General features: G+C 38.6%; 1 protein-coding gene across 11 annotated transcripts in view; it reads right to left on the reverse strand.

The window, feature by feature from the left end:
• AKAP9 (A-kinase anchoring protein 9) overlaps positions 1 to 23,843 on the reverse strand; it is a 108,021-nt gene that overhangs the window by 20,451 nt on the left and 63,727 nt on the right. For 7 of the 11 annotated variants that reach the window (XM_035129723.2, XM_035129721.2, XM_035129719.2 and 4 more), the window contains 10 exons: positions 19,123 to 19,285; positions 14,199 to 14,411; positions 12,440 to 12,478; positions 10,738 to 10,970; positions 9,524 to 9,643; positions 7,365 to 7,541; positions 7,154 to 7,258; positions 5,565 to 5,717; positions 5,163 to 5,342; positions 1,403 to 2,470 (listed from right to left, as the gene is read on the reverse strand). In XM_035129723.2, coding sequence (XP_034985614.2) covers positions 1,403 to 2,470; positions 5,163 to 5,342; positions 5,565 to 5,717; positions 7,154 to 7,258; positions 7,365 to 7,541; positions 9,524 to 9,643; positions 10,738 to 10,970; positions 12,440 to 12,478; positions 14,199 to 14,411; positions 19,123 to 19,285 — 2,451 coding nt within the window. Of the gene's footprint in view, positions 1 to 1,402; positions 2,471 to 5,162; positions 5,343 to 5,564; positions 5,718 to 7,153; positions 7,259 to 7,364; positions 7,542 to 9,523; positions 9,644 to 10,737; positions 10,971 to 12,439; positions 12,479 to 14,198; positions 14,412 to 19,122; positions 19,286 to 21,915; positions 23,294 to 23,843 lie in introns of those variants that run through there. The other 4 variants (XM_035129727.2, XM_035129718.2, XM_035129724.2 and 1 more) reach the window with 4 other exon arrangements.

The following is a 23,843-nucleotide window of genomic DNA, read 5'->3' on the forward strand; positions in this document are numbered from 1 at the left end:
CTAAGATGCGGTGTCTCTGAAGCGCTCTGGGTCATTAAAGAAGTCCACTGAAGCATGTGAAAAGGCCACTGAGTACTACAATACAGATACAGTGGTCCCTCGACTTACAAATTTAATCCATTCCGAATGCACATTCGTAGGTCAAAAAGTTCGTAAGTCGAAAAAAGCGGTTTCCCATAGGAATGCATTGGAAACGGAAAAAATTGTAAGTCGAGTAATCTGCATCTAAAATTCGTAAGTTGAGAAAACCCCATCTAAACCGCAACGGTTTTCCTTTCGGATGTCGAAAAAAACATAAGCGTGCGGCCATTTTTTTTTCATTCGTAACTCGAAATTTCGTAAGTCGAGGGACCACTGTATTGGCCTAGTTAGGAGTGCGCATATTCAGCAGGTTGTGGCGAGTCATAGCTTACCACAGGCTTCCTCAACCTTGGCCCTCCAGATGTTTTGAGACTACAATTCCCATCATCCCTGACCACTAGTCCTGCTAGCTAGGGATCATGGGAGTTGTAGGCCAAAAAACATCTGGAGGGCCGAGGTTGAGGAAGCCTGACTTACCACATCATGCATACCAGGCCAGTATTACCTTTAGCACTTAGAGCACAACAGTATGGCATTAAATGGAATAACCTAAAGCTATGATTCCAAGAGTCCATGCCTAGCAAAGTGCTTCTTTGAGTGTGCTACAACTTGTCTGAAGCTACTTGCATTGAATCAGCAAGAGAAAATGTCTACTCATCTTCAGCAGAGGTTATTTGAAGGGCACAAGCAGTGGCACTTGGCTGAAAGAGCAGGGGTAGGGCTGCCCTGCTTATATTGCGTCCCAATGCTGGGGTTATGGCCAGTTACTGGCGTGCAGCGAGGAAGCTGGCATACAGCAGGAGATGCAGCAATGTCCATCTGGCACTCCCACCACTTGCCTGCAACGCACCACACCTCCCCACTGCCTTGCTCTCTACACCCTCTCAGAAACTAGCAAGAAACCCAGGTACTGGGAAGCCAGGTATGCAGCTCACCCCCCTCCAACCTGCAGACTGCTACTGGCTACAGAGGCTGGGCCACAAAAGGAAACCAAAGAATTCCCAGCAGGAGGGTAGAGGTTCACACATGGTCTTTGGAACCCATCCTCAGAAACAGTAATACTTAATTGGATGACCTTTTAGAATTTACTGAAGTATATTGATGGGAGGGTGCTTCTTTCTACCTTGCACAGTTATGGAGCTAGTATTATTATAATCTGCTAGAACTGGCAATAGTTCATGATAAGCAAAGCTAAAAGATACAAGTTTCCTTACAACAGAAAAATCTGTTCCTCATCGTGCAAGGAGACTTGATAAACTATTGCAGAAACATTTTTAGTCATGTATATGGTGTTTTCCAACATCACCTCACCCACACACACCTGAGCAATAAGCGTTTTTTCTTGCTTAGAGCTCTCTGCTTTCTCCTTTTTGTGCTTTTCTTCTACTTCTGCTAGTAGCTGGTGAAGTTCAGCAAGTCTCTCTTCCTTCTCCTTTGCTTCCTTCTGTGCAATTTCCACCTTTGCTTTTTCTAGCTCCAGGCTGCTCTGTGCACTTGCCAGTTGGCTCTCCAATTCCAAAAGTTTATTGGATAATGAAGATAATATAGAACCTGCATCTTCTCCAGGTGTGCTGTTTCCTTTCTCTGCTGAAATAGTTTTTATAGCTTCTAAGGCGTCTCCTGAAACCACCTGCATTTCTTTGAGAAGTTTACTTCGTTCCAGAACTGCTTTCAGTTGAGCTTGACTCACAAGGGCTGCAGCAACTTTCTGCTCAAGCGTTTCTTCCAGCTCTGTTATTTTCTGTTTAAGCACCGCTGACTCAGCCTGGGCTTGCTCTTTTAAATCCGTGAGCTGATTGCAATGTTGCTTTAGCTCTGAATCCTTTTCCTCCGAAGCCTCTTGAAGCTGCTGCAACTTTGTGCTGGAAGAATCTTTGGCATTTCCCTCCTCATAGCCAAGAGGGGTTTCATTTTCTAACATTTTAGTTTTCTTCTGACTTTCTGTTTTCAGTTGGCTTGATCCTCGTATTTCTGCCACACCACTGTCCATCTGCATGTTTCTGTGTATTCCTTCCTTTTTCTCATGTTCTTTCTTCAGTGCATCTACTTCCTTCTCCAACTTGCTCATCTTTAATCTTGTTTCCTCAAGTTCATTCTTCACGACAGTGACCTCTACATCTTTATTTTCCACTTGTTTCACCAAAGCTTCCTTTTCTGCCAACACAACATCAAGCTGGTATTTTAAGTTATCTGCATCTTCCTGAGTCAAAGAAAAGTCCAGAGGTACTTTGTGCTCAATATTTGCCAACTCCTGCTGGAGTTTTTCGATAACGTCATTTAGCTGCTCGAGTTCCTGTTCGCTGTTTTGCTTCACACGTTCCTGATCGCTCTTTAAATATTCTATTTGGGCCTCCAGTTCCCTTATGTGCTCATTTTTGCCCTCAATCACCTAGGTGGTCAAAGAAATAAAAATATTTAATTATCCAAAATAGGTAGACAGTTCTGGAATTCATTCCAACAACTTGCTTACATAAACAACTCCTCATATTATCAATATATGATTGATTGCATAGTGCCAATCAACCCACCTTCACATGGAAGTTTTAAGAACCAAATGTTTCTGACAGTTATTTAAGAATTTTGCTTTGTCCAAACATAAACTTCATAGTATTTTCCACTTAAATGTTTCAAGTTCTGGAAAATATAAAACTCACTGTGTTCAAAGGGATTATATGCAGGACAAGGTCACGCCATAGTGCTTTTTGATCAATTATGTCTGCACATATACAAGCAGCTTATAGAGTAATTTGTGTAACTCTAATTCAACTGATATTTTCTCTGCCAGAACGATTCCTATATCTCAGCTCATCAGCTTTGTTCTAGTTACTGAACTCCCATTTGCAAAAAAGTGCTCCAGAGTGCTTATTTCAACAAAACCACCGTTACATCCCTAGTTACTAGAACTTAACATTATTTTTCACAGTCCAAACATACAACAAAAAATGAGTAAGTAAGGATCCTGACGGTCTCCTAAGTTACAGAATAATAGGGTAATTTCCACATCTTCCTACACTGATGGAGTTGCTATATTATCTAAGTACAGTTGTACCTTGGAAGTCAAACGGAATCCGTTCCAGAAGTCCGTTCGACTTCCAAAACGTATGGAAACCAAAGCGCGGCTTCTGATTGGCCGCAGGAAGCTCCTGCAGCCAATCGGAAGCTGTGGAAGCCCCGTGTGACATTTGGCTTCCAAAAATAGTTCGCAAACTGGAACAGTCACTTCCGGGTTTGCGGCGTTCGGGAGCCGAAACGTTCGAGAACTAAGCTGTTCAAAAACCAAGGTACGACTATATATGGTTGGAAAAAACAGAAACTCATACAATCAACACCTCATATCTTCTTCTTCTTCTTTTAAGGTGGCATACATTTAACAACATAAGAAGAGCCAGGCTGGATTAGGTCAAAAGCCCACCTAGTCCAGCATCCTGTTCTCACAGTGGCCAACCAGATGCCTGTGGGAAGCACATAGCACTCTCTCCACTTATGATTCCTGGCATGCATTCAGATGCATACTGCCTCTAATAGTGAGAGAGAACATAGCCACTGTGGCTAGTAGCCATTTGACTGAGAAAAAGAAAAGAACTGGTGACTATTCAAAAGCTGTGAAATCATGACTTTACAAAACAATGGCAACTATACAGATGTAAGAGATTTTGTAGGGGGGGGGAGGACACTATGAAGTAGCAGAAGAAATAATAAAAATAATAAAGTATAAAAATAATAAAGTGTATTATTATGAAGAAGGCAAATTGATGCAAGAGATAAGTTGCCAACCATAAAAGGGAAGTTCCAGAATTTTAACTAAAAGAAGAGGGAAAGGTGTAAAGACCAAGTAAGAAGATTCAAATTATTCAGACAAATAATTTAGAGGAAGATAAAGGTAGCTAAATGGGGAAGGTGTGCTTTAGAAACCTCAGGAAGAGTTTCAATGCTAGGAATTCAAAGGCAGAAACAGAAAGAGGAGTATAAATAGAATGAATTCAAAAGACCAATGTAGAACAGCTGAAATATTGGCTTTGAATAGATGGCAGTGATTGGTTTATAACAACTTCAAGAATAGAGTTTTGGATGGAGTTTGGCCTCGCCTAGTAAAACTCTTTCTTTTTGCTTTCTCAGCAAAGGATGCAGAAAGCATTTATTAGCCACCACAAAAATCTTAAAATCGAAAGGAAAAACCACAAAACTAGATGGAACCAGAAAAATCAGAAGCTCTAGATATTTTACATCTTAATAATACAAAATAAAGTCACAGGATTTATGGGAAGCACTACAAATAATTGTTTTCCTCTTTCCAAAAGACAGAGCAATTCCTGAAAAGACATATAAATAAAGCTAATAAATTCTCTCTATTGCTAATGCAAAGGAGGCTCAGAAATATGGGATCCTGAAATTGAAAGGAGGAGGGGAGGGAAGATCCAGAATAAGTTTCACTTTTGAAAACCTGAAAATAGCAGGAATACTATTATAACTTGGAACAGAGAAATATTATGACTCACTGGATTTTGCTTTTTGAAGCACTTTGTTTCATAGTAACTAGCATCAGCACTCTGAAAACTATTAAAAACTGGTCTCCCTTTTGTGCTTTGCTGTAAAATAAACACTGACACTCTATCCCAAGTTTGCAAGAAGAATTCAGCAACTTTCTAGAATCACGATTTTGGTTATGAAATCTATTTTTTCTGCAAACCTCTGGCAGAAATTAGGCAAAATCCAGCAGATGGCATTAGAGTACAACCCATTTTATAAATACTTGTGCTGGAGATGATACATTTCATTAGCATCCTGATAATCACAACTCAGATTATCCACATTTATATTGCTCCAGTTATCCTACAGAGGAATTGTGACTAAAATTGCACAAATATCTACCACTACACAGAAATTAAGATTTCAATAAATATATCAAGAGAAAGCAGAATCCATGAGAACTGTATTTTGAAAATCAGGACATGGGTTTCTAAATGCAGTGTGGCCTAGCCCACGTTCTAACACCTTAAACTGTTTGGTTTATACGGAAATCTTGATTTTACATCTCACAATGAAAAGAAAGGTTCCCACAAAAGATTCCCAAAACCATGTACTTTGTTATCTGTTGTAATTTCAAGTTGCTGTTGCAGTTTTGAAATTTGTTCATGGAGTTCATTTATTTCCTGTTCCTTTTCCTGTATGATCTGCACACATTTTCCAGCAACTGCATGATGACCCTTTATAGAAGTATCTTCAGGTTTCTGGATAGCTAGTCCCATTTTTTCCATATCCTCCTACAGACAAAAAAACAGCGGCAAATAATGTAACTTTCTGTTTCTCTCATTCTTTTCCATTTACAAGATGAATATACAGATATATATTAATATATTCTTTTAAAAAAATAAGAAACAAGGATGTTATGTATTAAAAGTTTTTAAAACTCATGATTTGCAGATGTGTTCATTCAAGAGAAGAAGATGGGTGGAAAATACCAGATTTCCTTTCCACATAATTACCTTGAAAAATTTATTCTCTTGCTCAAGTTCTTGTTGTCTTGTAGTGGACTCTTTGTGCTGGATTTCTAATTGCATGTGCAACTGTTGTACTTCTTCATTTTTGTTTTCTAGTTCCTCGCGAAACTGCTCTAATTGTTCTTCAAGATTTATGATCTATATACCCAAAGTAAGTGGCAAAGGGATAATATCTTTTAAACAAGGGAAAACCATAAAAATAAAAACTGTTCTTCAATCTTATGACCATACTTATTTTCAGAAACAAATGTTTGTCTTTAATTTCTAATTTTAAAGACTTTAAAAAAATACTCAATTTTACAATGAACATGGAAAATTATGGATGGATGCTAGCTCTATTCCCTCATTCTCAATATACCGTGTTTCTCCGAAAATAAGAAACCGTCTTATATTTATTTTCCCTCAAAAACACACACACACTATGGCTTATTTTCAGGGGATGTCTTATTTTTTTCCTCCTGCTCCTGCCGTGGCCGGCACTGCTGCTGCACCTATCACTATGTCTTATTTTCGGGGTATGGCTTATATTCCTTGAATGCTTAAAAATCCTGCTACGGCTTACTTTATGACTACAGTGGCACCTTGCAAGATGAATGCCTCGCGCAACGAAAAACTCACAAGACGAAAGCGTTTTGCGATGTTTTCGGCGCTTTGCAAGACGAAGTTTTTCGGCTTTTTTTTTTTGCCGCAGCAAACCGCGCTTCGCAAGTCGAAAATATTGCAAGATGAAGCGACTTGCGGAACAAATTACTTTCGCCTTGCGAGGCACTGTATGCCTTAAAATAGGGGAAACAGGGTAGCACTAGTTATACAATGGGTACGCACATCCTGAAGATTATTCCAGAGATGCTGATCCTTCAGGAAGGTGACAAAGGACCTACAGGAGCTGGTGGGGCTATTAGTCTGTGGCTGAGGGCACAGTGACTCAGCACCCTGAGATTTTAAAAGGGCATCCACAATTATATCAGGGTGGTGCATTGCACCTTGTGGCTAGAGAACACTGCAGCGGGCTCAATAGTAATACTAAACACCCGTCAAGTCTGGTGGTGAAGCTGGATAACCCGTAGATGACTCAGGTTTTTTAAGAGGCAACTGTGATCTCCTAGGCTAAAAATATCCAACCTGACCAGGTGGCTGGGTAAGGGGAGACCAGAAGTTGTGTCACAGGGTCTGGAAAAGGGCATGTGCTGGCCTCGTCCAGACATCATTCCTCTCTGCAGTGAGCTAAGCAACATTTGAGCTGGCTTATATTTAAGCAGCAGCCATACCATACCATGGCCCTGCCTTTGCCTTGGGGCTCCCAAGCTATGTGGTCGCATATACATTTGCCATGAATGTGTGTTGCTTTCCTTCACTCCAGAGATTGGCATGTGGCTCTCTTTGATCCCCTTATCTGCACTCAGGGGGAATAGCTTCATCTAGGCCACATGTCTGCCCTGCAGAAGAAAGCAAAGCTCATACAATGAAGCCATGTGACTATTCTGACCTCTGCACACTCTGCATCCTGTGATGTTGGATTGAAATGAATTATATGAAATATTAACTTATCTGCATAATTGAAAGGGATACTCTACCTCTTTTTCTTTCCTGTCTACAGCTTCTTGCTCAGCCTGTAACTGTGCTTCAAGGGGTAATTCTCCCCTTATTGTTGTAGAGCCAAACTGCTTCCTTTCCTCCACCTTTAAAGTAAGGATATTAGCTATCACATCTCTTTAATTCACAATTAAATAATTGAATGTTCTTGTTGATAATAAATATATAAAAAACATTGTTCACAAAAAATACCTTTTGCAAACTGTCTGTACTGATCATTAAAGCTTGCTCCAGTTCTCTGATTCTGCACTCTAATTTCTCAATTTCTTCGTTCCGTTCTTGCACATCTCTCTGAAGTTGCTCCTTAGAGAGCAAAAGCTCACTGCATTTGTCTGTTTTTTCTTTGAGGTGATTTGTTAACTGCTCAACCTGGTGACAATAGGCAGGAACGATATTTCAAACCTCTTGAAATATTAAGGATGAAGAACTCTTTTGATGAAGGCTCCAGAAGATGTATGCTAATGTAGGTCGTAAGTTCAAACACAAATTTACTATAACGTTAACCGAGTTAAATTGCGTAGGAGAAAAAGAGGCAGGAAGTAAGAAGAAAGCTTTCAATCTCTGAAGTATTTAGGCACAAGGAGCTACTTAGTAACCAGAAGCCGAGAGAATAAAGGCAAGTAAGATGGTAGACTCAAGGGAAAGCACATTGAGAAGAGAGAGAGGATATTGGCCGCCACGCATACTGAAATGGAATGTTCAGTTATGAGGCAGCCAGAAAGATCTCATTGAGAAAGAAGTGCCATAGTAATTGGCCAAAGAAAGATAGCAAGACAAAACCAATTAACAAAACACTCCCCAGTGGATGGACAGCTACCAGTTCAAACTGTATGTACAACAAGGCAGAAATTACTGAGAGGCTCAAACCTGCCAAATTAAATAGGATATTGTTTCACAAAAACAAATTAAACAAAACCCAAGAGTGAGTTGTTGAACTCTTAAAAGATTTATTTCAGCTTTCACAGGTGGACTATTTCATCTGATGAATGAAGTGTTATCTGCAACTTCTTTGAGATTAGAGACTGATATATGGACAGACATATAGGAAGACAGACAGACAGACAGACAGACAGACAGACAGACAGACAGACAGACAGAGTTGCAGGGAGGAAAGAACACTGGAGTGCAAAACCACGATTACTTCACAATATGATTTGGTCACTGTGATTATTTTATACACATTTGAGATTTGCACAGAAACATCGTAGAACCACCTTTGCCAAGATACTGCTATAACTCTGCAGATTAGTCCCATTGCTGGGGCTAATGGCAGCTATAGTGCAAAACATCTGGCAGTCACCAGGATGTATGTGCTGCAGTTGTACCCATAGCCCTTTGGGTCCACTGTTTGCACTTCCCCCACTTTATCAGTCTCCCTGTGATGCTAGCTATGAACCTGACAAAGTGGGCTCTAGTTCACAAAAGCTTATGCTTCAATAAAAGTATTTAAACATGCTTCAGAATGTTTTGTTTTTACTGAAACAGGTGAACACGTTTCACCCCTGGAATGTGTCACAAATTAAAGTTATGGCAGCAATGCCTGCCACATGGAAAAAAACACTGCCCTAATTCAAGAAAGATAAGCAACCACAAAAGATGCATATCTTTCTGTATTAATGATAAAAAGCAAATTTACAAAATTCTAAGTATTCCCTTGCATGATCCCTGTTCTGTAAATACAAATAATCTATTCAATCTTCCCAGTGAATCCCACCATAGCTGCCAAGTTTTCCCTTTTCTCGCGAGGAAGCCTATTCAGCATAATGGAAAATCCCTTTAAAAAAGGGATAACTTGGCAGCTATAAATCCCACAGAGCCTCTGCTCCAACCCACTTTGCATACGGCCTTTGCAACTCACTTTGATTTTGTAAAGTGTGTTGACCGACTGCATTGGGACTATCATTAGGAAATAAATGAATTAAAAACCACACCTGAAAAAAATCTATGGTTTTGGCTATGAATTTTACAAATAAATGATTATAATAATGTGTAGTCCAATTGCATGCAATAGACCTTATTTGTTCCAAGTAAATATGTGAAGGATTGCAGCCTTTAGTTTAATTCAAATCTTATTTTTCTAGTTTGTTCACTGATATGAAGACAGAATTCCCCAGTTTGACTGTAAAGAAGTACTGTGGCTTACTGCGAGACCAGATCTTTGTGTCAAAGCTGGCAGGCAATTGGGAGGGAGGAAGGGTGACAAGAGGAGCATGCAGCCATGACACTTGTCCATGGTCATAAATAAAAGATTATGAAACCTTGGTGAATTGTCCAAACAAAGGACTTTATTTTTGTACATTTTCAACATTTCAGTTTATGTATTTATGCTCAAACAAACCAACAAACCTTACCTCTCTGTTTTGCTGTTCATTGATTGGCTGAAATCTCTGGGGAATCTTAAGCTGCTGCTCCAGTTTCACAATCTCTTGCTGGAAAACATCTCTCTCATGCTCCCTATCAATTGCCTGTTCCTGAAAATGTAACCATTATACTTCTTATGGCAAACATGTTCAAATGAACTTCAAAATTAACTCATGTTTTATCAAAGCAATGTAGTCAAGCTGGCTTATCTTATTTATGACTATGAAAATGTGACAAGCACCGGGCCCAAGAAAGCAGGTAGATATCTGGCACACACCTTATTGTCTATACATTTGTGGCAGGGCTAATAGCAATACATTTTTATATACAGTATAGTGCCATTGCAGACAGCCAAGGCAGAAACTAAATATTGTAGATGCTTGACAAAGCACTGGCAATTCTTTTTCTGGCACAGAACTTAATGTGCCTGTTTGTACTTTAGGCTACTCTAGAGATCAACTCAAATGGGCTACCTTAATAAATAAACAAACGCTTGGGACCATCTCTAGAATACTGTGACTAATGATTCTCTATTACTCATCATGTCTGGAAAAATACATCTCTAAAATATAACCATCTTATCTCACACATTGTTTCATAAGATGTCAGGGTGTGGCTATGTGCTCTCCTAAAGTATTTTTCAAGGTCCAAAATAAGTATTATCATTATTATCAAGTCTGAATTTAACACATTTTAAATTCTGAAATTGTGATCAATGTTGTTTTTCATTCCTTTTAAGAACACCTACATTTTTAATGTGCATTTTTTTAAAAAAGTAATCTGCATCAAAATGTAAAAACGCACAGAAAGCTTTTTTAATGTGCAGACAAGGTGAGCTCCTGTTTTGCGGTCTCAGCTCCTGCCCACCTAGCAGTTCGAAAGCATGTCAAATGCAAGCAGATAAATAGGTACTGCTTCGGCGGGAACATAAATGGCGTTTCCGTGCACTGCTCTGGTTCGCCAGAAGCGGCTTAGTCATGCTGGCCACATGACCCGGAAACTGTTTGCGGACAAACGCCGGCTCCCTCGGCCTATAGAGCAAGATGAGCGCCGCAACCCCAGAATCGTCCGTGACTGGACCTAATGGTCAGGGGTACCTTTACCTTTATTAACTACATTAGAGTATGGCCTTTTTGTCTCTCTCCCATTTTAAAAAAATCTGTCATATATGGCTAGCAGGATTTGCAACCCATCTCTTACTTACATCTAGAAATTTTTTTGTTTTCTCAAGCTGTTTCTCCAGAGCTTGGTTTTGTTGCCTTAGATCCATCAGTTCTGCATTTTTTTCTTGCTCCAATTCCAAATACCGGCTGACCTGCTCCTCTATATCAGTTTCCAGTGCCTTCACCTGCTTTTGAAGGTAGTCATATTCTTTTTCTGCTTGCCGCTGCACTTCTATTTTTTCCTTCATGAGCTTTTCTGTTTCCGCCAGCAACTCTGTTTTATAAAGGCATCAGTTGTTGTTTCGGATAGGAATAGTTAACTTAGCCTATCAGAACAAATTCACTCCCAAAACAATGTGTTCATGCTATAGTATAATAAAGGATGGAAATAGGTTTGGGTTTTACCAGAATTATGTGGTATCTCTCAATAAACAGAGGGAGGTATGGAAGGAAGATATCACAAAAAGTCATACAAAACCCCAGAATGAAAGCTGAAACACTCTCAGTTTACTTTAGGACACACCAATTTTAATGATTAATCATGTACATGGGTCACCATAACAAATCATAACTGTATATATTTCATTCAGTACTGGGGAAAATGTATGATGGCATTAAAACCCAACTGTCTTCTCATCCAGTAGGACTGATCCAAGTTAACAAAAAAAAAAGGTCCATGAAATGGCACATACAACGTTTAAATGTCAAAACACTTTAGACCTTCACCTGGTGAGTTATAGAAAGGACAGCGAAGGAAATGTCTTACCTGCAACGGAGATTTTCTGTCATTGGTGTTGTGTTTAAACACCTTACTTCCCCCGCCCTTCATTTTTTTAAAAAAATGCTTTTCATGATGTGGGGAAATGCTAGCATATTTAGGGCCTATAGTGGCATGGGGCTACTGTAACAGATTGCCTTCCAATGCCACTCCAATCACATGGGATGTTGGAGCCCATATCGGACTACCTGGTGACACTGATATTTTCTGTGTTGGCAACACTCCTTCTGGGATTTGGGCTACATTAACGTGAAAAGGAGGCGCGCTGTAATCTCCCCCCCCCCCAGCAGAGTTAAGGTTTCCAATACACAGAGTGGACATGCTTAGTCAACTCCCACTGAACTGGGCTCATCATGCACATATTTCCTAACATTTTGTATAGCCAGAAATAATGTCAGGATAAATGCTTTATGATGTGATTCACCAGTGTAACAGATACAGATACTGCAATCACAAAATGCTTGTTGATTTTTTAAATGAGGCATACTGCAAAGCAATGGATTTGTGGATAAGGATCTTTTATCATATACATGAAAGAAAAAAAAGGGGGGGGGAGTCACCAGATAGTGGCCATTTCGCATGACACAATACAGAATATTTGGGGACCATCATCTTACATCATGCTTGCTTGCTTAAACATCATCATATTTGGCAAAGGTATTATCAACCAATGTATTTGCAGTTTTAAAAGCAAAGTATTACTACTACCTGTGCTCGCAAACTAATTGACTAAGATGATGGTTATTAAATGAATCTGCTTCACTTTACTAATGTATTGCACTTAGAAATTGTGAGCAACTGTTAAAAAGAAAGCTGTGAGTATGAAACACAGTATCAAAGCTGCAGCCCATTAAAAGTTAATGTCAGTAAGCTGAAAGCCCAAAGAGAGACCATGATTAGCAAGTGTCAGTAGCTGTTAAATCTGCCACCCAATGAAAGATTGGCCATGCAATATACAAACACACCTGCTTGGGAAGCTGCATCGACTGCAGCATCTACTAGGCCTAGGAGAACAGAAAAAAAACAAAACAAGAAGCAAAGTAATTCACATGCCATCTATAGCTTTCTTAAGGTGTAATACTGTATAAGAAAAATGAAGCTGAAAACAGAATGTTGAGTTCAGTGAAAATGCCTGATGATGCAAGAAATGTGTCATTAATCTGTTAAGTACGATAGTTAAGTGTTTTCCTACTATTTTAATGTGGAATATCCATTTATTTTTCTACAAAGTTTCGTAAACACAGGATAGATGTTCCACTGAAAACCCCAGGTAATATACCTGCTATTAAATGTACTGATTACTAGATTATTGCAAAATAGAAACCCATGTCCTAATCTTAATCGTTTTACATGATACGTTTATTCAAACGTAATTAACTCACAACTATGTCTTTTGATCATTTTTGCTTCTTTGGCATTTTTTTTAAAAAAAATCTAAAACTTCACATGGTCCTTATAGAATAGAGACTATATTCTTAAGTAAACACCTTTAGCATGTCAATGTATTCTTTACAATAAAATGTCTCTTACTGGGGGGGGAAAGAGGATTAAAACATTAATTTGCTTTATGAAGACAAATATTAGTGGAATAAACACTTAAGCACATTAAACAAGCTTTGTGTCTTCTTTTTAGAAGCTAGCCAGCAAAAAGGTAGGCACAACAGAATATTTTTTTAAAAAAAAATTAGGGGTTTTGCTTCCTGAGCGGTTTCTTTGTGGGAAAAAAGAGACAATATGAGTATTTTTATATAAAAATCAACTTATACACAATCTTCCTACTCATCAGTTTCTAGCAATCATCTAGTGAATTGGAACACTCTTCAATGTCTATAGGTATTTCTCCATTTACATTTAAATATTCTATTTTTCGGACAAATGCATTAAGGCTCATAAACATTGTGGTGTTATAGTTACAATGTTGGGTTTAGGTAAAGGAAATCCCATCTCAGCTCACTAGGTGGCCTTGGGTAAATACAATCATTTAGGCTACCTTATTTCACAGAATTTAAAAGGTAAAATGTTGTTCTGAGCACCTTGAAGGAAGAGCCAGCTGAAAACGCAACTAATATATTTTAGCTGAAACAACATTTTGATTGGGTTGGACTAGATTACCCTTGGGGTTCTTTGCAACTCTACAATTATATGATCACTGCACCCATAGCTACCGTATATTCCTTATGTATGTTACCTATGGACCTAACCATAAACCCATGTGTTTTCATCTGGGGAGATTACAATTCAGCTTCCTTATCTGACTGTAAATGCCTTCATCCTTTTGGAAATGTTACTAAGAAAGGGTACATGAATCCTTTGGGGTGACAAGTTGGATTGTGCAGAGACTGAAAGCTGATATGATCTTTTAATGGAAGCATCCACTTGCGATAAGAAGAGTTTGGATTGTTCTCTCAATGGGAAGGTGGCATCTATTGATATGTGTGTGTGTTTCAAGATGGATTTAGTCCCACCAATACTATTTTTTAAAAAATTATTTCTATAGGCATCTTAGCATGGTGCCCTTGTTCTCTGCTTAAGGCAAGCTGGTGGATTTTTCATGTTGTTCAAAACCTTTTGCAAAGAAGGTAAGGTACTGTTGCACAGAGGTCGGCTGACCTGATAGGAAGACACACCCTCCCAACCAGTTTTACAAAAGTGAAGTGAAAAATCTACTAAATAGTAAGTGGTAAAACCAGATAAGATCTTTGGAAGGCCGAGGGGAATACATACGTTGTTCTACTGGTCCTGCATCAGCTTTCATAGCATCCTTTTGTCTGAAGAGTAACTCCTTCTCTTCTTGAAGCTGCTGTCTCTCAGCCTCTAGTTCCTGTAATTTGTTACCTGTACAGAGTAGCTCTTGCTCAAGATGGTCTATTACATCTGTTTTTTCCTGGATTTGCTCTTCCAGAAGTGATTTTTCATCTGCATAGCCATCAATAAGATCTTTAGGAACAAGAAAAATACTGAAATTAACCACAGTGATTTCAAAGCATATATTTCAAAGAAAAGTGTTTTAGAAAACATGTTGGCAACTCTGACCAGAATGACAACAGCTGTTGAAATGAGTGGAAGAGCTTTATCCTATGTGATTGAACCTGGAATATTTTTTGCCTTCAAATTCAGTTTCACATTCCCAAAGTGCCATATATTTAATTAATTTTGTGAGACAGCTTTTTCATGGGGTGACAACATGACTGTGTGTCTGCATGCATGTCTGAGTGAAATGTGTGCATTTGACTGTCATCTTCACACATCCATAGCTGATGATGGGATTCAACACACCATCCAAACAGGCCAAAAGATCTTAAATTCAATACATTCCAAAGAACCCTACCATGTTAGTGGGCATAATTAATAAAAGTTGCTTCAACGTGGTCATTTATCTGTAAAGTGTTTGGGGGTGATGAATTTTTTACTAATAATTTCTTTATGAAATTATGTATTAAAACTTCATAGACATAAAAAGGTAGATCTTAAATTGGTATGAATTCTACTAATCCACTTATTAACTGTTCAGAATTTTCTTTAAAAATACACGTTTAATTTTCCAGCTCTTTTAACAGAATTACAAAACTAGTAAACGCCTTTAATTAATTATTTCAAAGGTTTTGCATATTGTATACAACAAAATGGACTTTGTCTCAAACACCTTACAATGCCTATTGCAAACACAATGGATACATTCACACAAGAATGCACAGATGGCTCCTACCTCACATTCCCCCCTGGCGGGAGCAACAAATCACAATTCCTTGCTTAGAGTTTCACTGAACAGCGGTCACTGTTCCGTTCAAAACTACCATGTGAGGGCAAGGTTTGTTTAGTACAACGTGTGACTCGGGCCTGTGTAGTTATGATAAATGCAATGTTCTCAAAAGGGACAATAATTAACAAAATGCTTATACTGAATCTATTATTATTCTTAGGAAAATATAATTAAGCAGAAATTAGTCACCCACCACAGTTTAATGCATCACTACTGCAAATTAGGCCAATGTGGTTGTTGTTTTTTGAACCACTGAATTTTACCCAGCATAAGATTTGTTGATTTATGAGCTCCCAGATTAGATGCATCAATAAAAAGGTACTTCAACAAGTCTTCACAAGTTAACTTGGTTGTTTCATAGTTGAACAAACCTGAATTATGAGACTACAATGCCAGCAGTCCCTTAAAATGATAACGTGAAGATTTATAGACATGTAGATAATGTACCACACCAAAATGCAACTCAGATGAAAGCCCATTTAGCATGTTGTGCATAAAAGAAGCATGTTTGGCAAGCCTTGGTATTTTGAGGGAACACAAACCTAAAGAACTTTATTGCCTCTTCACCAACACAAGAGCTAAACATTCCAAGTACTTTGCAGCATTATTTGCCCTTTCCCACTCTAAGTAAAGGTAAAGGGACCCCTGACCATTAGGTCCAGTCGTGACCGACTCTGGGGTTGCGCGCTCATCTCGCATTATTGGCCGAGGGAGCCGGCGTATGGCTTCCAGGTCATGTGGCCAGCATGACAAAGCCGCTTCTGGCAAACCAGAGCAGCACATGGAAACGCCGTTTAGCTTCCCGCTGTAGCGGTTCCTATTTATCTACTTGCACTTTGACGTGCTTTCGAACTGCTAGGTTGGCAGGAGCTGGGACCAAGCAATGGGAGCTCACCCCGTCACAGGGATTCAAACCACCGACCTTCTGATCAGCAAGCCCTAGGCTCAGTGGTTTAACCCACAGCGCCACCTGGGTCCCCAGTCCCACTGAATTTTCTACTGTCCTAAGTTAGATTTCTTGTAAACATGAGAGACTTTGAATTCCTGTGCTTGGTTAGGATTCAAAGGAATAATTTAGTTATGTCCAAGGAGCTATGCTAGTCTGGTGGATATTTTCCTTTTAAAAAGTTGATCCCCAACTCAAATCAACCTTTGCTCCTCTCTCCCTCTCCCTCCCTCTTATTTTACAACAGATATGCTTTTTGATGGTAGTGGTGGGGTGGGAGTGTTGATGATGGGGTGGGGGTCCGCCTTTGAACCCAATCCTTTTCTTTACTATCTGAAAGCCTATAAACTTGCTCTTTAAATAACAGTGGCACCAGGATCTACCGGTCCATGTGTAAGCCAAACTGATAAACCAATGTATAACTTATGCATCTGGTCACTTGTCCTAGGATGATATTATCATATGAAAAGCAAACTAGACAAGTCATAGGACGTGTGTTGAAATGGGTGTTTTTTATTAACAAAACCATTCGATACTATGTGAAGCAGGATTGTGTACATGTGACATACTTTAGAGCTGTAGACACTACTTAACATGTAAAGAGGGTTTTAAATCTTTATGACAGGACAGAAGGCCATAATTTGGACGATTTTTTGTATGAGTGCACATTCATAATGCATGGAATTCTACCAAACGAGAAAGTTTGCAGTAGCTTAAATCTGCCTTTTTTTGAAAATCAAGGTGACAAAACCAGAATTTAAAGGAGTTGGCTGCTGTAATGTCAGAGACTGTAAATACTGCTCCCAAGAAGCAGTCATGAATCAGATCTTTTTTAAAAAAATATGGCACTCAATTTCATGAGAACTGCCCAAGGGCACATTAGTAAATCACTAACCCTCGTTAGAAAGTACTGTATTTTCCTGTGTATAAGACTACTTTTTAACCCAGGAAAATCTTCTCAAAAGTTGGGGGTTTTCTTATACGCAGCCACAGAAGCGATTTCTGGTGCTGCAGACATTTTGGAAATGGGCAGTGTGGTGCCGGAAATCGCTTCTGCGCATGTCCAGACGCGATTTTCCGCTTCCGGACATGTGCACAAGCGATTTCTGGCACTGCAGACATTTTTAATATGGGCAGCGCAGGTACGTCTGGCCCATGGACGATCGTAGGAAGAGGGGCAGTCTTATACGGCGAGTATATCCCAAACTCTATATTTTAACTGGAAAAGTTGGGGGTCGTCTTATACATCCAGTCATCTTATACGCCGGAAAATAGGTAGACTGCGAGATGTAGACTAGAAAAGGGAAAGCCTGGTGGTGGGATGGAGGGAAGTCAAAAGCTCGGCAGAGTGATGGGAAGAAGATGTGTGGATAACTGTTGGGATATATTGTTTTTTATTTAAAGTGGAAACAATAAAAATTATTTCAAAAAAGAAGTGTTTATCTTAAGGAAAAATGCAGCTCCATAGACTTCTTTTGACAAATTTTCCAAGCTTGATGAATACTGTTGGCCGTTTTGTTGTTAATAAATAGTCTGAAGTAAAGTTGTTTCTAGCACAATCCTATCAATGTTTACTCAGAAGCAAGTCCTATTGAGTTCAATTAATCTTATTTTCTAGTAAATATGTTTAGGATTGCAGCTTTAACATGCAGTTTGTTTGGTTTTTAGTGCTGCTGAAAGCAGCCAACAAGCAACACAAGAATACTTTTAAAGAACAATTTTAAACATCAATTTTTTTAAAGAAGCAAAGCACAATTATCCTAAATTAAAATAATTTATTTGGCTTTTAGTACAATGTAAGTAATCTATTTTTATATCAGTCAGAATTTATTTATTAAATGCCAATGTACAGCCTATTAAAGGACAGGTTCACATGATGATTTCTGTGAATGGTTCAGTGCTGCCAAATTCTGGCTCTTTGATTTATCAACTAACTCATTGACCCATGACTCAAACACCTGTTGATTAATTCAAGGGCTCATTCAAAATCTAGGATCATATACATTTCAAAGGAAATCTGGCTGAAAAGTTGAAGTGCTGTAAAACAGAGACCATCCACCAGCTATAACATGACTTTCCTTGTATTTAATTTTTTTATAATTAGTTAATGAAAAAGTTGTTTAGGTTGAGCCCTAGTTTTTGAATCTTGCCTTTATGCCTTGCTCAGTAAGCAGAACTTTTCACAAATAATTTGTGTCTTACCCTGCACTAATGTCTATTGAAAGAACGAGTACAATGGTGATAGGTTTCTATGGCAACGGACATCCTGTTATACAGGTTTAACAGATTCTGAATCATACACAAAATGTGATATTATGAGTAAAGAGCTCATTACTCCTACTGTTGGCACCCAAATTGAGAATATTCACAATGGTAAAAGCATCATCTACAAAATATGCCAGAGTTGAACCAACCATGAAAACCCTCATTTTGCAATTTTCTCATCAATAAATGCTCAAGAGACTGCTGCTGTCCATCACAGAACAAATGAATGATAATAATGGTCTTAGGAAATAACCTTTAATGTAGTTTAACTTGAAGCACAGGTTAAAAAGAAAGAAGATTCTGAAATTCCTCTCCCCCTTATTTCCCCCTAACCTTTGCACAAGATACTCATTTTTTTATTTTATTCTTCATTTCTGCTCTCTGTCTGTCTGTTTCGCATTGTGGTTGCTTTCCTTTCTCTCAGAGAGGTATGAATTAATTTTGTTTTCTATTTGCTTGCACCTTCATTTTCTCTATTGCTGAAAAAGAAGGATAGTTTATCCATAACTACCTGAAAATTTGATAGGATTCAAGAGATCACTGAATGAGTTGCTCTATGATTCTGGCATTTTTGGGGTGAAGAATGCAAATACAGCAAACACTGACACAATGAAGAGAAACGATTTTCTATGCTTTAAACATTTAAAGCCTTATACAGCAGATGAATCGATACTTACTCTCTGCTTTGCTAAGCTCCAAAGCCAACTGCTCTCTAGCCTTAACCTCTCCATCGAGTCGCTCTTGCAATTCCTCCTGGCATCTGATTAATTCAGTGGCTTCTTGTTCCTGTTTAAAGGACTCTCGCATCAATTCTGTCTGTGTAACTTTAGCATGTTCAAGCTGTAAGATAAGAGAATTTAAAAGGTTAAAATGTGATGGTTTAAACAAATAAATGTTTACCCAGGTCTTATACTGGAAACTAGAACTTGTTGTGGAAGGATAAATAATATGGAAAGGATGATTGGGCCCTTTCATTCATTTCTACAGACTTTTAAATTAGAGGTTTATTGGCCTTACACAATATGGTCAGTAAGATAAGTAAATACCTGCACACTGCAGTATAATGAATCACAGTGTCACATGACCATATCCGTGTCCAAGTGCCGGAACTTGACACTTCCTAGCTTACATCAACTTATGAGAGGCTCATTTTAATGTTCATTATGAACTTTCCAAAACGTAATGGAATCCGCAGCACATACTACACATATTATCTTTTGCTACAAATTTTATATGAAAGTTCCTAATTAGGACGGTTGAAAAGGAATGTGGAACAACGGATTTCATGTTGCAAATAAAAATTCTACTTCATAAGAAACTTTGCTGCTTTCCACCATGCTCAATTAATACAACAAGACATACTACAAGGTGATATTTACTGTGCAACTCCCTCAGATCAAAGGTTGGAGAACCACAATGAAGCAGAAACAACCCTATAGGCAAGGTTCAATAGGCTCTAAAGCTCTTTAACACATATGAATTAGTACTTGAAGGGATATGTTGTTTCCCATGGTATATTTTCCATCCATTGTTTAATTTGTGGAAATGTCACCTAATTAACTGACATAATTTTTTTAAAAAATTGAAGTTCATCTGCCCCCCCCCAAAAAAAACAATTCATCTCAAAAACCAATAACTCTGAGCCAAAAATCCTGCCTCTTTTGAAAAAATCTTTGAGAAATGATCAAGAACCACCTGCTGTAATTATCAGACCAGAATCAGAGTAGAGACTTGGGGGAAACAATATTTTTCAAGCCATGTGCTTAAGGTAAGTAAAGTCATGTAGTATTCATGACTTTACATAGAATTTGTTAAAAAAAATTCTTAGCTCAGTTGAACAAGTGAAAAAAGTTCAGAGTTTAGCTGTTAAGGGCAGGTAAGGCTGCTGACATTTCGCGTGCTACTCAAATTACAAAATGACAAAACACATATTTGTTTAACTGCAGGGAAGGAAAGAACCCGCACCCATGTTTTTATAAGTATGTTGAATGTGTTCACATATTATGTGTCTTGTAATACTATATTCCTCATAGTGCATGGCTTTATCAGAAAAAAAAGCTCTTCTATTTTTATCAACTGTTTTAGCGTTAACAAAGCTAAGGTGGTTGTTGCTGGTTAACAATGAAGACATGGGCCAGCAAGCAAAATGTCAAGAAATCCATGCAAACAGATCTAAAACCTCCTGCAGCAGTGTATACTTGGGGTTAGTTTTTTTCCCCTCATCCAGCAACGTGGCTCGGCTGTGTGGAAGGGCTCTCAAAATCCAAATAACAGCTGCACTCATGGAGAACTTCTAGTTTCCTCCACCACCATCCCAGGGAAGGAGAGAAATGTTATCTAGGTATCCCAGCCCCATCGCTAAATCTAAAGACAGCAAAACTATACCGAGAGAGAGAGAGAGAGAGAGAGAGAGAGAGAGAGAGAGAGAGAGAGAGAGAGAGAAGTGCATCTCACAGTACAGGTCTCAAGTCACCTAAGTCTGTGTATATATCGTACATTTAAAGCACAGGAGTTCCTGTTTAGTTGATTTTTGGGGGGAGACGTTTGAAACGTGCTTCAAATGCATATTATGCACAAAGCCTCAGTCAGCACATTGTGTCAAAACACAAAATAATATTCCTAAAGGTTATTTAAATTGTACTAAAGATTTCTCTATGCTTTGATTACATGGCAGATCACTATACTTAGCATTATTGAAAATTCACAGGTGCATTTTACAGAATATACTACTGCATCTTAGTTTAAGTATGCATTTGAAATATCTTATTAGAAAGTGACATTAGTATTTCCATTACTTTCTGTTTCTTCACTCTACACTGAAGCAGGGCCAAATTAAACTATTCACTACTAAAGCAGCACATGCAACACATTGTCCAATGTAGGCATTTGATCCTCATTTTGTCATGTGCCTCCTAATATCTATTATAACAATGTTGCATTCAGCTTTGGGTGCAAACAGAATCATACATTCATTGGAAATGGTCCTTATATTAAAGTATGCTTTTTGCTACTTTGCAAAGATATTTTACTGAAAGGCATTTGGGGGGAATCAAATAAATAAAATCAAATAGACAAAGAGAATAAATGTGATTGTTAAATGATAGCTAGATATGCTACATGGCTCAGATACACTGCTGTCATATTTTAGATTTAAGTGGCAAACACTAAAATAACAGATACCTACAAATATATTACATCTGCGCCTGCTTTATGATGTCAATACTGGCACTGTATGCTGAATTCAATTCTACTGTAATGTCAATAATTTAAGAAAAAAGTTTCATTAGCTTTGTTTATAAAATAAAAAACTGCTTTAGATACAATTTTTTTTATCAAGTACAGTACATAGTTTAAAACTTTCCCTGGTTACCATTTCTGCCAGCATGTAAGACACACACACACTCTCTCTCTCTCTTTCACACACACATGTACAGCAAGATTGAAATTCCTTCAGGTTCTTTCATACTTACTGAATAAGGGGGTGTAGGCAAAGAAATTTTTGAAACAACTCTTACTCTATGCTCATTTTTCCTGTGGCTAAAATGAAAAATTGAAGTATTGACAACTACAGAGTTATTTTCATCCAACTCTTTGGTGAAAGGAAAAGGATATGGCAAAGGCACACGAGATTCAACTTCATATGTATCTTCTTCCTGGCGTTTTTCTGACTTCAAGCCACTGAACAGATTTGATGCCCAATATGTGCGGTAGGAATCCATCCGAGAATAACGTTGCTGCCCTCGCTCATCAGATAGGGCTATTCGCCTTAGCTATGAAAGGTTTCAATATACTGAGAAAAAATTGCAGAGAAGTTCACCAGTTGTCTGACTGCTGCAGAGAGCCAGGAACTATCAGTTCACATCCGGATAAGTAACCCGCAAGTAAGGAGAAGCCCAAGTAAATATCAACTTGGGAAGAAAAGAAAGTGTCAACATTTGCAGACTTCACTGAACTACGACTTTCCCCCTCAGAACCAAACTCAAAAAGGTATTTTAAACAAAAAGAAATAGTAATGTGAGGCAGGCATTCATCGAGGGAACAAGGTATCTTCATTATTATTAGACAATGTAATGACAAGCAACAGGCAGCTAATCAATCCATTACAGCAAAAAAATTGCAGCAGTTATCAATGGAAAAAAACAAAACAAAAGCACCTGCTACAGTGAGGTAAAAAATACAAAAAGTGGCACACTATTTGGCTTTGATTACTTCCTTGAAAGAATTCTCCTGAAGTTAGATAAAACTTCACGGTGCAAAGTGAAAGGCTCTGTCTCTCTCTCTCTCTCTCTCTCTCTCTCTCTCTCTCTCTCTCTCTCTCTCTCTCTCTCTCTCTCTCTGTTGAGGAAGAGGTCAGGACAGTGGGAGTGGCTTAATTTCTTTACTGCAGGTACACAAGCCGATGGAATTTGAATTAGCACACCCACAGTAAACCTTGCCCGACAAGATTCAAAATCCAACTCAGAGCAGAGAAGCTGTATTTGTAAGGGAACAATAGCTTCAAGACTAAGAGACTATTTTCAATGCTTTTTTTTTAAAAAAAGAACATTTCTAAAATACAATTGCATCTCCAGATCTTTAATGTTGACAGCCTGAAAAACACTCCTAGCAAGGTTTCTCTTTCTATTAGGATCAATGTGCAAGTCCATGAATTAGATGATAGGCCAAATTCAGACTGTTTCTAGATTTTTCAGGCACAAAGATCACCTTATCATCATAACATAGTTCCTTTGGAAGTTTGAGGGGGATGAGGGGAGATAGAAAGGAGCAGTAACGTGTTAAAGGTATCCAGCGCTGTGGTGCAAAAATCCTCCAGCGCCCCCCCCCCACGGCGGCAGTAGCATGCGGCTATTGAGCTTCCTCTCCTCCTCTTCTTGCCCATGAAGCAGAAACAGCGAGACTCCTGCCTAGAGCAGCAGAAGGTGCATGGTGCCACTCTAGGCAGGAGTCTCGCTGATTCTGCTTCATCAGCAAGAAGAGGAGGAGACACCAGCCCATGAAGCAGAATCATGAAGCAGATTGGCGCCCCTTCCGCACCCCTGGTGGCCAGGCGCCCTGGCGCCTTGCACCACCCAGCCTAGAGACGGCCCTGGAAAGGAGAGTAAGATTTTGATTACATCCTGTGAAGAAACAAGTTGTAAAATGATGCACTTAATGCCCATTAGAAAATAAGTCTTTGATTTAACTTGCTGGGCATTTCCTGCTTGTTCTCTTGCAAGAGAGTCTTGAGAAACTAAGTTGATAAAATTAAACTTGATAGACAGATATGAAATAGAATAGTACATTTCAAATTCAAAGATGGGTCTGATCCATTCACCTGTTTCTAAGAGGGATGGAAGAGCTCTCCTTTGAGCACTGAGTTTCATTTCAAATGCATTTGACAGACTGAGGCTACAATACT

This window comes from Zootoca vivipara, chromosome 12, assembly GCF_963506605.1.
Source record: "Zootoca vivipara chromosome 12, rZooViv1.1, whole genome shotgun sequence".
NCBI classification, from domain to species: Eukaryota; Metazoa; Chordata; class Lepidosauria; order Squamata; family Lacertidae; genus Zootoca; species Zootoca vivipara.